General features: G+C 42.1%; 1 protein-coding gene across 1 annotated transcript; it reads right to left on the bottom strand.

Annotated features, from left to right (window-relative positions):
* Positions 1-7,053: 7,053 nt before the first annotated feature.
* Positions 7,054-13,604, bottom strand: LOC120051989 (DNA repair protein complementing XP-A cells homolog). Its single transcript, XM_038998867.1, has 5 exons — positions 13,127-13,604; positions 12,478-12,583; positions 10,271-10,436; positions 9,017-9,134; positions 7,054-7,722 (listed from the first exon to the last, which is right to left on the bottom strand). Exons 1-5 carry the CDS (start codon positions 13,416-13,418, stop codon positions 7,568-7,570), a joined length of 837 nt encoding a protein of 278 aa, XP_038854795.1. The 5' UTR covers positions 13,419-13,604; the 3' UTR covers positions 7,054-7,567.
* Positions 13,605-14,922: the final 1,318 nt, after the last annotated feature.

Here is a 14,922-nt window from a genome sequence, read left to right on the forward strand (position 1 = left end):
TTGTTACACGTGGTCTGCACTGTAGCGCTGTCTTACAGTCTCACAGTACGGACATTGAAATGTATTGCCCTGGCCACATCTGCAGTCCTCATGCCTCCTTGCACCATGCCTAAGGCACGTTCACACATTTGAGCAGGGACCCTGGGCATCTTTCTTTTGGTGTTTTTCAGAGTCCGTAGAAATGCCTCTTTAGTGTCCTAAGTTTTCATAACTGTGACCTTAATTTCTCTACCGTCTGTAAGCTGTTAGTGTCTTAACGACCGTTCCACAGGTGCATGTTCATTAATTGTTTATGGTTCATTGAACAAGCATGGGAAACAGTGTTTAACCCCTTTACAATAAAGATCTGTGAAGTTATTTCGATTTTAACGAATTATCTTTGAAAGACAGGGTCCTGAAAAAGGGACGTTTCTTTTTTTGCTGAGTTTATAATACGAACAAGTAATATGATGTTGTATTTTGAATAGCATGGTGAATTTTAGTTGAAGGATGGTCATTACCAAAGATGAGATCTGACCAAATGGGAGTAGGTCACATGAGACTAGGAGTAAGATTTCAAATATATTTATTACCTATGGAAAGTAAACTTGAACAAGATACAAACAGCAAGTACCTTTATTGACACCCCTCTCTTGTCTCTCAGGTCATATCAAGCCAATGGGACGGTGTGCTGGGTAGCTGTGATGTCATTGTGACCTCTGAACCCGTGACCCCTGGTGACCTCTCAGTGCAGGTTGTGGGAGGACTCGGTATGTCAATCAATGCAAGGCCTGCCCACCCTGCTGTTGTCACAGCAACAGTGACCGCATACAACATTCTCTACAACCATGGGCAGGTGAGTTCTGTGTTTTTCTTGACCTACTAACTTCACTAAAACGTTTTAGTTTTACATAGCAGTAACTTCAGTGGGACGTTTTTTTCTTCAATGGTAGGACATTTGTGCTTCAGTATAGCATGACACTGAACATTTCTCTTTCTCTCTCTCACCCTCTCTCTCTGCTTCTCTCCCCCCTCCTCTCTCCCTCCCCCCATCTTTGTCTCTCCCTTGCCCTTCCCTCCCCCCTCTTGCTGCTTCTCTCTCGCTCTCTCTTTCCCTCCCCCTTCTCTCTCTCCATTGTCCTTCTATCTCCCCCCTCTCTCTCTCCACCAGGAAGCGTCCATCAGTGTCTGGCTCCAGTTCAGTGATGATAGCGCCACGTTGCTCTCCGCCTTCAGCCGTGGTACCTTCGCCCTGCGCCTCTCCTCATTGGCAGAGACCGTGGTCGCCGTGACGCCCGGCCCGTCTCTGCGCGTCGTCGCCCAGGGAGAAGGGGGCGGGCCTTTACTGAAAGCAGAACTTCTGGTTACCACCTGCAAGCCAATGGCGAACTCCGTCGACGGGGACCTGGCCAATCCGAAGGAAGGAAGCGGGACCAGGAGGCTGGCTAAAGGATCTGGTTGGATCAGGGTGAACCTGGACTCTGACCTTCGTCCAATGGGGAGCGAGGAGGCGAACTTGGAGCTGCTCAACATTTCGGACATGTTGATGGAGTCATCTGACAGAGATGTTCAGTACAGCAACTTCCCGGACAATGACATCATCATAGGGAACGTCACTGCCGTCAGCGGTGACGACTATTATGACAAGGCCGGCGATGGGATGATCGCTAGGAACGACCTGGAGAGAGCGGTGTTGACCCCGAATCACGAAGAGAGCGCTGTGTACTTCTCTCCCGGAGTGGAGCGAGAGAAGGAGGAGAAACTGGAGGATAAAGAGCTGGAGGTGGGTGTCGGGGCAGTTCTCTCCCTCCTCTGCCTCTCCGCACTTCTCTTCCTGGTGAATTGTCTGCCCTGCGCTTTGAGGGAGAGGAGGAAGAGGAAGGACATGAACGTGGAGGGGGTGGAGGGAGTGGTGGAGGAAGAGTGGGAGGAAGGAGAAGAGGAGGAGAAGGAGAAGGAGGAGACAATGGAGGTTGCAGAAAAGAACGAGAAAATAACATCATACCCCAGGGTAATATCACTTCATGAGACTACTACAGAAGAGAACGAGGGGCAGTCAGATCAAAGCATGGACCATTAAGGCTGCATCTGAATAGGCACCCCAATCCCTTTAAGAGCCCTGGTCAAAAGTAGTGTACTATGTAGGGAATACGGTGCCATTTTATTCAGGAGAGAAAGGTTGTTGATAAAATCAACATTCTTAGGACAATTGACTATATATTCCTGTCACTGTGTCACCAACAATGTATCTTAATGTCTTACAAGGTCATCTTTGTATAGGCTACTCTTTTTCTCAGTTATTTCATTCTGAATGTTTGTCTATCACACACATACACTAACTATCCAACAAATATGTGTGCAGAAACAATGCACGTACACGACTGTGCATATCTGCCATATTTATTGTATTGGTATTATTTCACATTCATCCATGTACATTTTGTCGTCATATCTTTTCGATTTAGGGCTCAATGCAATCCGTATCGCTGAAGTTCACCGCTACATTACAATTGAATTTTAAAGGCAATGTTCGCAGAGACTGAATTCACTCACGGTAAACGCTGAATATGTCAGCTCAATTGGAAATGACCTTTACCTTTCAAGCACGCTGTAGCGCTGAACTTCGGTGATATGGATTGAATCAAGCCCTTAGGCCTATTGACGGAATAGTATAGGGGTTGAAAAATCCTGGTAATTTTCCCAAAATTCCCCGCCGGGATGACTCCCAGTTGAAGGATTCCCACATGCTTATTCCCTCCTGATTCCAGATATTCTCCAACTGGGATTTCTGTAAGAACTGGGAATTTAGGGCAAGTTACCGGAATTTGCAACCCTAGTCCTGCACATTCTAGTTTTCTGGTTGATCTCTTAATCAACCAAACGGAAAACTCACTTGTAAATAGACATTATAGAATAACTCATGTGAAACATGTTATTCTCCTGCTTGGCAAAGGTTGTCAATGAATTTAAAATGATTTCCTAACAATTAAATATTTCTTTTTTGTATTTGATTGTGATAATTAGGAAAAAGTTTGATTACTTGATCAACCTTTTTTTTTTAGTCTGGTCTAATTTATCAGTCAATCTGTCCAGAGTTTGTGTTTGCATACTGATGTGATTGTGCCTAGAGGTATTTGTCTGATCTGACCAGACCTCCAGCCAAGTGTCTGGAGGAGAGTGGTCTGGCCTATATGGCTGGCCTAGAACTGTCATGTATCCAGCTACCTCCAATTGATGCTGAATGACACAGAGCACTCGGTTCCTGGCAGTCTTCTCAAGCTAGTTCGACCCCATGCCGGTTGTCTGCCTCAAGCTTCAGTCTCCAGGTGTTTCTTGGACTATGGACCTGACCAGTAGAAGTCACAAACAGTGCTATTTCCCACTCCCATGTTGCCCCCTAGTGTGAATAAGGAGTGGCTCAAATGTAAGGCTCTCACCTCATATGTGTGGAGTTGTAGGTTTGATCCCAGGTAGAGCCTGTGGTTGTGTTGACACTGATGATTGATGGACTGTGACAACTAATGAGGGTTTCATATTTGAGGTTCCCCTTCCTGTGAACACCAGTGGTGCTGGAGGGGGAAACTTCTGGAAAGAGTAGACACTTAGACACTTTTTTTTATTTTTTATACTAGCTTTTCCTTGGGTTTCCCTTCATAACCGCTGCTGGGGACTGTTCTGGAACCACAGGGGGAATCCCAGGATTTAACCCACCAATCCCCAATCTTTTTTTGTTTTAACACCCCCCTCCCCACTTTTCTCAGGCGGCTCTGAACCCACTCCATGCCGGCATACTATCAGTGTTGGAAAAAGTACTAAATTGTCATACTTGAGTAAAAGTAAAGATACCTTAATAGAAAATGACTCAAGTAAAAGTCACCCAGTAAATTACTACTTGAGTAAAAGTCTAAAAGTATTTGGTTTTAAATATTACTTAAGTATCAAAAATAAATGTAATTGCTCAAATATTCTTAAGTACCAAAACTATCAATCAGTTCAAATTCCTAATATTAAATGTTGTGGAAATTCAACACAGGGACACTTGAAGTCAATATTAAATAAATCACTCTTTAATTGTCAGCAAGCTGGAGAGGTCACAGTCAAACTTAGATGCACTTTCAAACATTCTGGGTTACCCAATCTAATTAGTAACTGATCCAAGCACAGGCAGGGATCAAGGATTATTTATGACAAAAATATGAACATTTTCAAGGCTGTCCCTCCACACTATACATTTCCTTCACATAAGCAAACCAGGTGGCATACATTTTTATTTATGGCTAGCCAGGGCACACTCCAACACTCATACGCCATTTACAAATAAAGCACTTGTGTTTAGTGAGTCCGCCAGATGAGAGGCAGTAGGGATGACCAGGGATGTTCTCTTGATAAGTGTGTGAATTGGACCATTTTCCTGTCCTGCTAAGCATTCAAAATGTACTTTTTTTATTTTTATTTTACTTTTGGGTGTCAGGGAAAATGTATGGAGTAAAAAGTACATAATTTTCTTTAGGAATGTAAATAGTAAAGTAGAGATACTCAACAAAAAACACTAAAGTATTTTTACTTAAGTACTTTACACCACTGCATACTACCTCATTAGTTGCTTGGTGGGAGGCACCAGCATTACCCTTTAAGCCACTCCAGAGCTCTAATATCAAGCGTTTGACCATCATCAGACTTGCCAGTCTTAACTTTGCATGAGTGAGGCTTTGAACCCCCATTGTCAGTTTGGAACATGTATTATATTTTTGTTCAGTGTATTCATTTGTCTAGGTGTATTGCACTAGCGTTTAAGATGGGAATGAGGTAGTTTAAACCCAGTGGCGTGCCGTGGGCCTTGGGCCTGGGCCTTCAGTGAGGTACTACACAGTCCCACCCGAATTAATCCACCTCATTATGATGCCATGGCTCTAGAAACTATACATTTAGACAGAAACGCAGTATAACCAGGCGTTGCGTCACCTTGAAATTGACAAATTGACATTTTTGGGTAAACAGTGTTTACCCAAAAACATGACACAATCAATGAGTCTTTTCAATATTTCCCTTCACCTTTTCATTGTGCAGCTCCGTTGCCCTGCGCGCTTGTTCTTTGAGCTGTAGATCCACTCCGGTGTCCCCAAAAGTTTTCAAAAGCACCATTGCTTGTTAGTGCCCAGCCGTACTTTGGTGTCTCGTTGCTGCCTTGGTTAGACAACTCAAGTTTGCAAAGCCAGTGTGGCTCCAAACACCAAATCGATCACTTGCAAATAATAGGCATTCCCAGCAGTACAGTTTGCAGTGCTTCTCGGAGCCAAGGAGCCTGTGAGCCATTGACAGCGCTCGTAGTTGAAACTTTGAAAGTGGCGAGCGAACGAAGCCCTTTCCCGCCTGTGACAGGCTTTGTGGCGTCGGGCGACCTCTCCTTACAATGTCTAACTTTTCTTGAAAAGTTCGTCTTGAGAATGGCGTTATAATTATATCCTCGACCAAATCGATATCTTCTCCTCCTTCCGCCATTGTGGGTTGAAAAAACAGCTTAGCAGTACGCGAATTAATTCGTTTATCAAATTCAGTTTCCTAGATCTCCATAGGACCTGCCTCTCAATATTGGTAATCCAATCAAAAGACGTGCACGCACTACGCCTGCTAGCTGGCTCCTGTGTAACACTGGAGCCAGCCAGCAGGCGTACAATAGCCAACTCTAAAGCTGATTGGTTGACACTAAATTTTCATTTCCATTCACTATAAGCTACAAGCGCCCGCACTGTTGATTCTGAAGGCCTGAGGGCAGATTTTAGACCCCTGGCAACACATGATGGCTGAATATGATTGGATAAAAGATCTAACATAAAGACCAGCCCTCCAAATCTCAACCTGGGGCTGGAAGCAGTGCAACCAAGAGGAAAGCTATGAAATGAAGAGTATAACTCTTACTCTGGGGAATAATTTAATACATATTTGTGGGAAAATATATTTTAAAAAAAAAATATATATTCTGATGATGTTTAGGCCAGCAGAGAAGGCCTTGCAGGCCCTGACGGCCCACCACTGTTTAAACCTCACATTGCTGTAGCCACTAAAGAAATATGATGGTCAATTTGCCATGGGCTTGATGTGACTGACTGCTCAGGGATTTAGTTAGAATTCTCTTTTCACCACACCAGTCTAGCAAAAGCTCATGTCATAACAGTACATTATCAATATCATAGATCAGAGTTATATTTTTCTTATAAAACTCACCGGAAATGTTGGGAGCTTGCAGATTGTGATTCTGGACAGGACATCTCTTTGAAACAATTCAGTACAAGTCTATAGCCTGTACCCACATTTTAGGTAGGCTGTATGCCTACAGTAGCCTTTAGGCCAGGATCCCCCAACTGGCGCCCTTAACTATTGCCCGTGCATGGTTTTATTTGGCTCCCCAAGTTTTCTGTGCAAAAAGTGATTTTCATTTTGGAAATCTGTTCCCAACTATTCCCACCCATAATAGAGATGTGATCGTATACAAAATGTAAGCAATGTTGGAAATTATTATTATGTTTTAGTCAAATATATCTGCTTGGGCTTCTTGCGGTCAATTTGCAGTCTAGAAATTGTATGAAAAAAAATTGGCGCGCGGCTGAATGTAGTTGATGATCCTGCTTTAGACCGGTTCCCCCCACCCCCCCTTGAATAAAAAGTAAACCATGAAGCACTGCATTTATTGATATAGTGTGACATGCTGCGTCACATCCAATAACTACTATGAAGCAGCTTTCATTTGCAAAGAAGAAAGACAGACGATACGTGTTACATTAACTAGATTGTTGGACAAAATAATACAATTCAAATAAAAAATGGTGGAGTCATTTTGTACCTTGTCAGCTGCTCCCTTTAGATTAGCGATGTCTGGACTATGGAGTCCTTCACTCATTAGATGAACTACGTGCAGGTGGTTATGACCGGAGGTTGCTTCAGAAATAATTGCCCACAAAATATTCAAGTATGAGCACGGATTGGAGCAGGCGACCAAAATCTAACGCAGATCATAAAACAACCTCTTACTTACAGCGTGATTCTGCAACAGAAAGCAAAGACAGTTGACTATCATTTCCAATGGATTTTATGCAAATGAAATCAATTTCTTGATTCTGGATTAATACAAGAATTATCCATTTTAACCAAGAGCACATTTGTTTTACAGATTGTTTACAGATCTAAAACAAGTCAAGTACAGATGCAAAAGTGAACACATTATGGAAAAATATATTTATTTTGCACATGCAGATCCTTCTACACATTAGATGATCTTAGAAATGCTCTGTACAAAATGGAAGTTAACATGCTAAACAGTTGATAATATAACATAACAGCTATGACCAGCTTCGGAGCAGTGCAACATTTCTCTGTAAAAAAGTGTTGATGTATTTATGCCCTCTTGTGGATTCTTTGTGTATGGCATGTGCTAAGATGATTTCAGGTAGGCCTCCTTGCTTCAGCTTCAAGACATGCGTCTTGAGGTATTAGTCATTTGAATCTCAGTTTACATGTCAGGTGTATCACCAGTGGTCCACAAAATAATAACTCAGCCTGTGAGCCTCCGGGATAAGGTTTAAAGGACACGAGGCTACATCTTCTCATAGGTCAGTTCATGTCCACAGGTGTTACAGACCTTCCTGTAGAGATCCTCCTCTTCATCCACTAGCTCCTCAGGGCCGTACTCGTGCTGGTGAGCACTGGTGTCCTTTGTCCACACGCTGCTCCTCACCGCACGGCGGAGCTCTGGTCACAACAGAGAAAAGAACAATCCAATAAATGATCAGTAACAGGTGTGTAGGAATTATTCAATGAAGACAAAAGAAAAACCTGCACACCTGTTTGCCAGTATCACTTGTGTTTACAGCCTTCTGATACGTAAGCGCAATAACCCCCCCAAAAAATGGCAAGCACAGCAGCTTTTTCGTTTTAAGTCAATAATGAGGAAATAAAACAACAACCTGCTTTCTATAATCCACTGGAGGTGCTAGTGTGTTCTCTATGTTACTGTATCTCTCAGAGTTTTGTAATGAGAAAAGGTGACTAATGGGGAAATTTAAGATCACTAAAGTTCATATTCAGTTTAGAGTGATTCATACAATGTTCAGCATGTAAATATATTTTCCCTTTAAGACACAGTATTTCCACTGTTCTATTTGTGATACTCAAGGTGCAGGTTGATGGTCACTAGACTCGATACTGAACGTTATGGATTATTGTCATATCTGTTGATGGTGGTTGATGCCAGACTGGATGTACAAGGACACTGATTATTCACCATTGTATTGTACTGATGATGTTCTGTGAACTCTGATTCTGTAGCAGTTGACAGTCACTGCCTTTTCGTTTAGACTACAAGCCTCTCGGGCTGGTGTTTCCACAACATTTGGTGCTTTCTGATTAGGATATAAAAGGACCTGTCTCCAAGAGGCTGGTGTTTCCACAACATTTGGTGCTTTCTGATTAGGATATAAAAGGACCTGTCTCCAAGAGGCTGGTGTTTCCACAACATTTGGTGCTTTCTGATTAGGATATAAAAGGACCTGTCTCCAAGAGGCTGGTGTTTCCACAACATTTGGTGCTTTCTGATTAGGATATAAAAGGACCTGTCTCCAAGAGGCTGGGGTTTCCAGAACATTTGGTGCTTTCTGATTAGGATATAAAAGGACCTGTCTCCAAGAGGCTGGTGTTTCCACAACATTTGGTGCTTTCTGATTAGGATATAAAAGGACCTGTCTCCAAGAGGCTGGTGTTTCCACAACATTTGGTGCTTTCTGATTAGGATATAAAAGGACCTGTCTCCAAGAGGCTGGGGTTTCCAGAACATTTGGTGCTGTCTGATTAGGATATAAAGGACCTGTCTCCAAGAGGCCATTTAGACATTTTCTCTGCTTCTGTGCTGGGTGGTGTCTCCCTGTTGGAACTAGATTTTTTTTAAATGAACTTTACCAACAATTGCTAATCTGAGAATTCCTATTACAGTGACTTATTTATTGAGATGGCATTACGTCTGAGTGAGGATCAGAAAAGTGTTACTGACCTTTAACCTTTTTGTTGAAGCGCTTCTGCTTCTGCACCTCCCTGTTCTCCTCTCTGGCCTCCTTGGCCTCCTCCAGGGCCTCCTCAGAGCCCCACACCTCTAAGGAGCGCATCTCCACCTGGAATCACAGCACAACATCATGTTTACTGATCTAACCTAAATACAGCTGGGTCACGCAACGTAAAAAGTTTTGAAACGTTTGAGAAACAGACGCCTCACAAGTCCTCAAACTGGCAGCTTCATTAAATAGTACCCGCAAAATATCAGTCTCAACGTCGACAGTGAAGAGGCGACTCCGCGACGCTGGCCTTCTAGGCAGTTTCTCAAACTAGACACTAATGTGCTTGTCCTCTTGCCCAGTTGTGCACCAGGGCCTCCCAATCCTCTTTCTATTCTGGTTAGAGCCAGTTTGTGCTGTTCTGTGAAGGGAGTAGTACACAGCGTTGTACGAGATCTTCAGTTTCTTGGCAATTTCTTGCATGTAATAGCCTTCATTTCTCATAACAAGAATAGACTGACGAGTTTCAAAAGAAAGTTCTTTGTTTCTGGCCATTTTGAGCCTGTAATCGAACCCACAAATGCTGATGCTACAGATACTCAACTAGTCTAAAGAAGGCCAGTTTTATTTCTTCTTTAAATCAGAACAGTTTTCAGCTGTGCTAACATAATTGCAAAAGGGTTTTCTAATGATCAATTAGCCTTTTAAAATGATACACTTGGATTAGCTAACACAACGTGCCATTGGAACACAGGAGTGATGGTTGCTGATAATGGGCCTCTGTAGATATTCCATAAAAATAAAAAAAATCTGCCGTTTCCAGCTACAATAGTCATTTACAACATTAACAATGTCTACACTGTATTTCTGATCAATTTGATGTTATTTTAATGGACACATTTTTTTTAAAGCTTTTCTTTCAAAAACAAATACATTTCTAAGTGACCCCAAACTTTTAAACGGTAGTGTATTTACCATCAAATATGCATTCATCATTAAGAAATGCATGCAACATTTTGAAACTGAACACAGTTCTTATAGACAAGTCCAGGTAGAGGTAGAGGTAAACAAACAATAGTAGGGGAAAACAGGTACAGTGGCAGTCAGTTGAGGACAAGGTGAGGGAAAGCTAGCCTGGCATTCAAACTGATTGAAACAATATTGGTGAGAGCAGAGTGTTCAGTCTGGTTTTACCAGGCTGAGGGAAAGCAGCCGGTTAGAACCAGTGATGGTTGGTATCGGTTAGCTCGTCCTACCTGCAGCTTGAGGTAGAGTTTCATGTCTCCCCAGTGAGGGTTGTGTGGGTTCTTCCTCAGGACGAACCTCAGCACTGGCTCCCTCTGGTCCAGGTCACAGTCCTTCAGTAGGTAGAGCTGCTTAGCCTCTGTACGGGATATCAGCTTGTGTTTCACCTCGTTGTCTCTGATGGGGGGGGGGGGGGGACATTAACAGAGGGAAGACAAGATAGAATACCTCTTCAGATGCATTTTGGCATCCTCTTACCATTGAAGCACAATGCAATACAACGGAAGTTAAAGCACTGTATGTAATACTATAGTGCAGGTAGTCTAGTGGTTAGAACATTGGGCCAGTAACCGAAAGGTTGCTGGATCGAATCCCTGAGCTGACAAGGAAAAAAATCTGTCGTTCTGCCCCTGAACAAAGCAGTTACCCCACTGTTCCCCGGTAGGCCGTCATTGTAAATAAGAATTTGTTCTTAACAAACTTGCCTAATTAAATAAATGTTAAATAAAAAAATGTTTTATAGTGAATGTGGTTATAGTAAACCTGTTATACTGATCAACTTGTCCTGCGCATACAGTTCCAAAAGTTTAGACACATCTACTCATTCAAGGGTTTCTTTATTTGTATTATTTTCTACATTGTACAATAATAGCGAAGACATCAAAACTATGAAATCACGTAGTAACCAAAAAAAAGTCTTAAACAAATCAAAATATATTTATATTTGAGATTCTTCAAAGTAGCCACCCTTTGCCTTGATGACAGCTTTGCACACTCTTGGCATTCTCTCAACCAGCTTCATGAGGTAGTCACCTGGAATGGATTTCAATTAACAGGTGAGCCTTGTTAAAAATACATTTGTGGAATTTCTTTCCTTCTTAATGCGTTTGAGCCAATCAGTTGTGTTGTGACAAGGTAGGGGTGGTATACAAAAGATAACCCTATTTGGTAAAAGACCAAGTCCATATTATGGCAATAACAGCCCAAATAAGCAAAAAGCAAAAAGAAACGACAGTCCATCATTACTTTAAGACATGAAAGTCAGTCAATCCGGAACATTTCAAGAATTTTGAAAGTTTCTTCAAGTGCAGTCACAAAAACCATCAAGTGCTATGATGAAACTGGCTCTCATGAGGACCGCCACAGGAAAGGAAGACCCAGAGTAACCTCTGCTGCAGAGGATAAGTTCATTAGAGTTTGCTTCACAAAGTTCAAGTAACAGACACATCTCAAGATTAACTGTTCAGAGGAGACTGTGTGAATCAGGCCTTTATGGTCAAATTGCTGCAAAAAAACACTACTAAAAGACACCAATAAGATAAGAAGAAGATATTTGCTTGTGCCAAAAAACACAAGCAATGGACATTACACCGGTGGAAATCTGTCCTTTGGTTTGATGAGTCCAAATTTGAGATTTTTGGTTCCAAACGCTGTGTCTTTGTGAGACACAGAGTAGGTGAACGGATGATCTCCGCATGTGTGGTTCCCACCGTGAAGCATAGAGGTGGTGTGATGGTGCTTTGCTGGTGACACTGTCAGTGATGTATTTAGAATTCAAGGCACACTTAAAAAGCATGGCTACCACAGCATTGTGCAGCAATACGCCATCCCATCTGGTTTGCGCTTAGTGGAACTATCATTTGGTTTTCAACAGGACAATGACCCAACACACCTCCAGGCTGTGTAAGGGCTATTTGACCAAGAAGGAGAGTGATGGAATGCTGCATCAGATGATCTGGCCTCCACAATCCCCCGACCTCAACCCAATTAAGATGGGTTGGGATGAGTTAGACCGCAGAGGAGGAAAAGCAGCCAACAAGTGCTCAGCATATGTAGGAACTTCTTCAAGACTGTTGGAAAAGCATTCCTCATGAAGCTGGTTGAGAGAATGCTAAGTGTGCACAGCTGTCATCAAGCCAAAGGGTGGCTATTTTGAAAAATCTCAAATATATTTTGATTTGTTTAACTTTTTTGGGTTACTACATGATTCCATGTGTTATTGCATAGTTTATGTCTTCACTATTATTCTACAATGTAGAAAATAGTAAAAATAAAGAAAAACCCTTGAATGAGTAGGTGTGTCCAAACTTTTGACTGGTACTGTATGTGAACACTATTATGAGAAGCACACTGTACTATAATATATATATATATATATATATATATATAACAATATCGTTATTTAAGTTGGTTGTCATTGACACAAGAAGACTTTTACCTGCAGTTGTCACAGACTGCCAGATCGAAGCCGTTGCTGAGGTAGGAATCCATAAACGGCTTGTCACAGTCATCACACAGCAGATAGTCTGCCTCTATCACCGGAGCTAGGAAGACAGTCAGAGAGAGCAGTAGAACTCAACACTAGCCTGAATGCCAGTTAGTTTTCAAGAGCGCAAAGACTACTTATGGAATTGTGATGCCAAGCAGACTGGCACCCAGGCTCAACAATACACTACTACTACACTTAAATGATTACATTTGAGTCATTTTAGCGCACACACATGTATCCAGAATCACAATCAATGCAGAGAGAGCGCTAGGAAGAGAGGTCAGCCAAGGTGTCCTGTCAGTAAAACAAGTATCTACTAGTCATTCAGATAGTGGTTTGTTGGTTGTCTCTGTGCCATAAATAATGTATTATGGACATCATTTATAATAGTAATACCTGATTGAAAGAAACTGACTCCACTCAGCAACTGGCATGTGGTATTACATGAATCCACAAAGGGGCGCACATGAACAAACAATGCATCTTCCTTTGTTACACCAGACATACAGAGGAGATAAGATTACGTCTGAAGTTTACATCATGCAACAAATATGAATACTTCCCCCTGCCATATTTGATTGACTATAAATGCACATACCTGGTTGATGCACCACTTCCTTTGTCCTTTGCTCCTCCTGTCCCTCTTCTTCTTCATCAATGAAGAACCCTCCTCCAGAGTCGACTATCTTAGCGACTTTAGCCGAGGTTCCACCCCCTTCTCCTGCCGATGGTCTGCTGGCCAGTCGGGCTTGCCTCAGCATCAGAGCCCGCTGTCTGTTTCGTTCGATCTTGGCTCTCATCGCGGGGGACAGATCGCAGTTCTTGGCTTTGGACTCCGAAGGAGAAGAAGCATTATCCTTCACCGGCGTGGGAGGCTCCAACAGATCCATCGCAAAAAAGCATGCACTAACTAACTTAGCTGTAGGCTAAACTCTCCAGCGTCTTGGAAATTGCAATTAAGTAAAGTTGTTTACCAGCAAGACAGCTGGCAGAGCTCTAAGAGGGGTACAATTGTTTGTGTTTCTAGTTTTAACCCGTGGACACAGCGGTGTGTTCGAGTTACCGGCGGCTGCCATTTGTCGGTCGCACAACCAACTTCCGGGTTGTTATCATGTCAAAATAAAAGTGCTGTTATGAAACTGATGCAGCTTCTCTATGTGATCGCGAGGTGTCACCGGAGAGCTGACATTCCCACCCAGCACTAATAGTTATTCACAGCTTTATCCTGTTCCTTCTTGTCCATGTCCTTCATTGCCATATCTGATGTAATTGGCTTGCTGTAGCAATATCTCTGCTTGGTAAAGAGCTAAACATGTGGCTCTGACTCTACCTGCAGTGGCTGTTGTCTTGTTCATTATAAATGTTCATTCTCTGTTTTTAATTAACTTGAATTATATTCTACCATGACCCACCCTGTTCTCTTTCCTTCCAAAGAATCAGGTAGTCCACACATTTGTATTTATTTTACCTTTATTTAACTAGGCTAGTCAGTTAATTAAGAACAAATCCTTATTCTCAATGACAGCCTACAAACAGTGGGTTAACTGCCTTGTTCAGGGGCAGAATAACAGATTTTTACCTTGTCAGCTCAGGGATTCGATCTTGCATCCTTTCGGTAATTAGTCCAACGCTCTAACCACTAGGCTACCTGCCACCCCATAGATAGGCTAATCTGGTAATGGTTCCCACTTAGCAACATAGGGTCATTCTCACAGTAACCAAAGTAGGGGTCACGACCCCACTGGGGGAACTGCAGTGGGGAGGCCCAAAAAAACAATACATATATTGATTTTTTAAAGGAACAGAACATTAAGAGTACAGATTATTGGATGCGACAATATACAAATGTTTTTGAGAAATATCATTTTAAAAATGACATTTTATTGAGTAAATGTATTTCATTTTAATAAGAGATGAAAATGTAATGAATTGAAGGTTATTTGTTGATGTAAAAATCAAAATTGACTGATTTTAGGCTGTGTCATGTGATTTGGGGCGGAATAGGGTCCCCAAAAATTCTGGCGGAAAAAATAGGGTCCCAGCTAAAAAAGTTTGATTAACCACTGCAGTAACCCATTAATTAAGGGTGTCCATACACAATGCTTAGCATCTATTTAAAGCAGTGCAGCACAGGAGCTTTAGTCATTACCGATCTTAATCTCATTTTCACAGAGTTGCATTAATCTATTACTCTTTTCAGGGTATCACGGCAAGCGCTGCCAATACACTGGAATATAGACTATATTCCCCCGTATATTAGAAGAATAACAGTCTTTTATGGGATCACTAATAGAAGACAGTTCAATTCAGTGTTAAATGGAGACTTACTGTAGGCTATATCGGTATTCCATGTGCTTGTGGTCCCAATGTCAATAATATCATTGCTTCATGCAG

The sequence above is a fragment of the Salvelinus namaycush genome, chromosome 8 (assembly GCF_016432855.1).
Source record: "Salvelinus namaycush isolate Seneca chromosome 8, SaNama_1.0, whole genome shotgun sequence".
Taxonomy (NCBI): domain Eukaryota; kingdom Metazoa; phylum Chordata; class Actinopteri; order Salmoniformes; family Salmonidae; genus Salvelinus; species Salvelinus namaycush.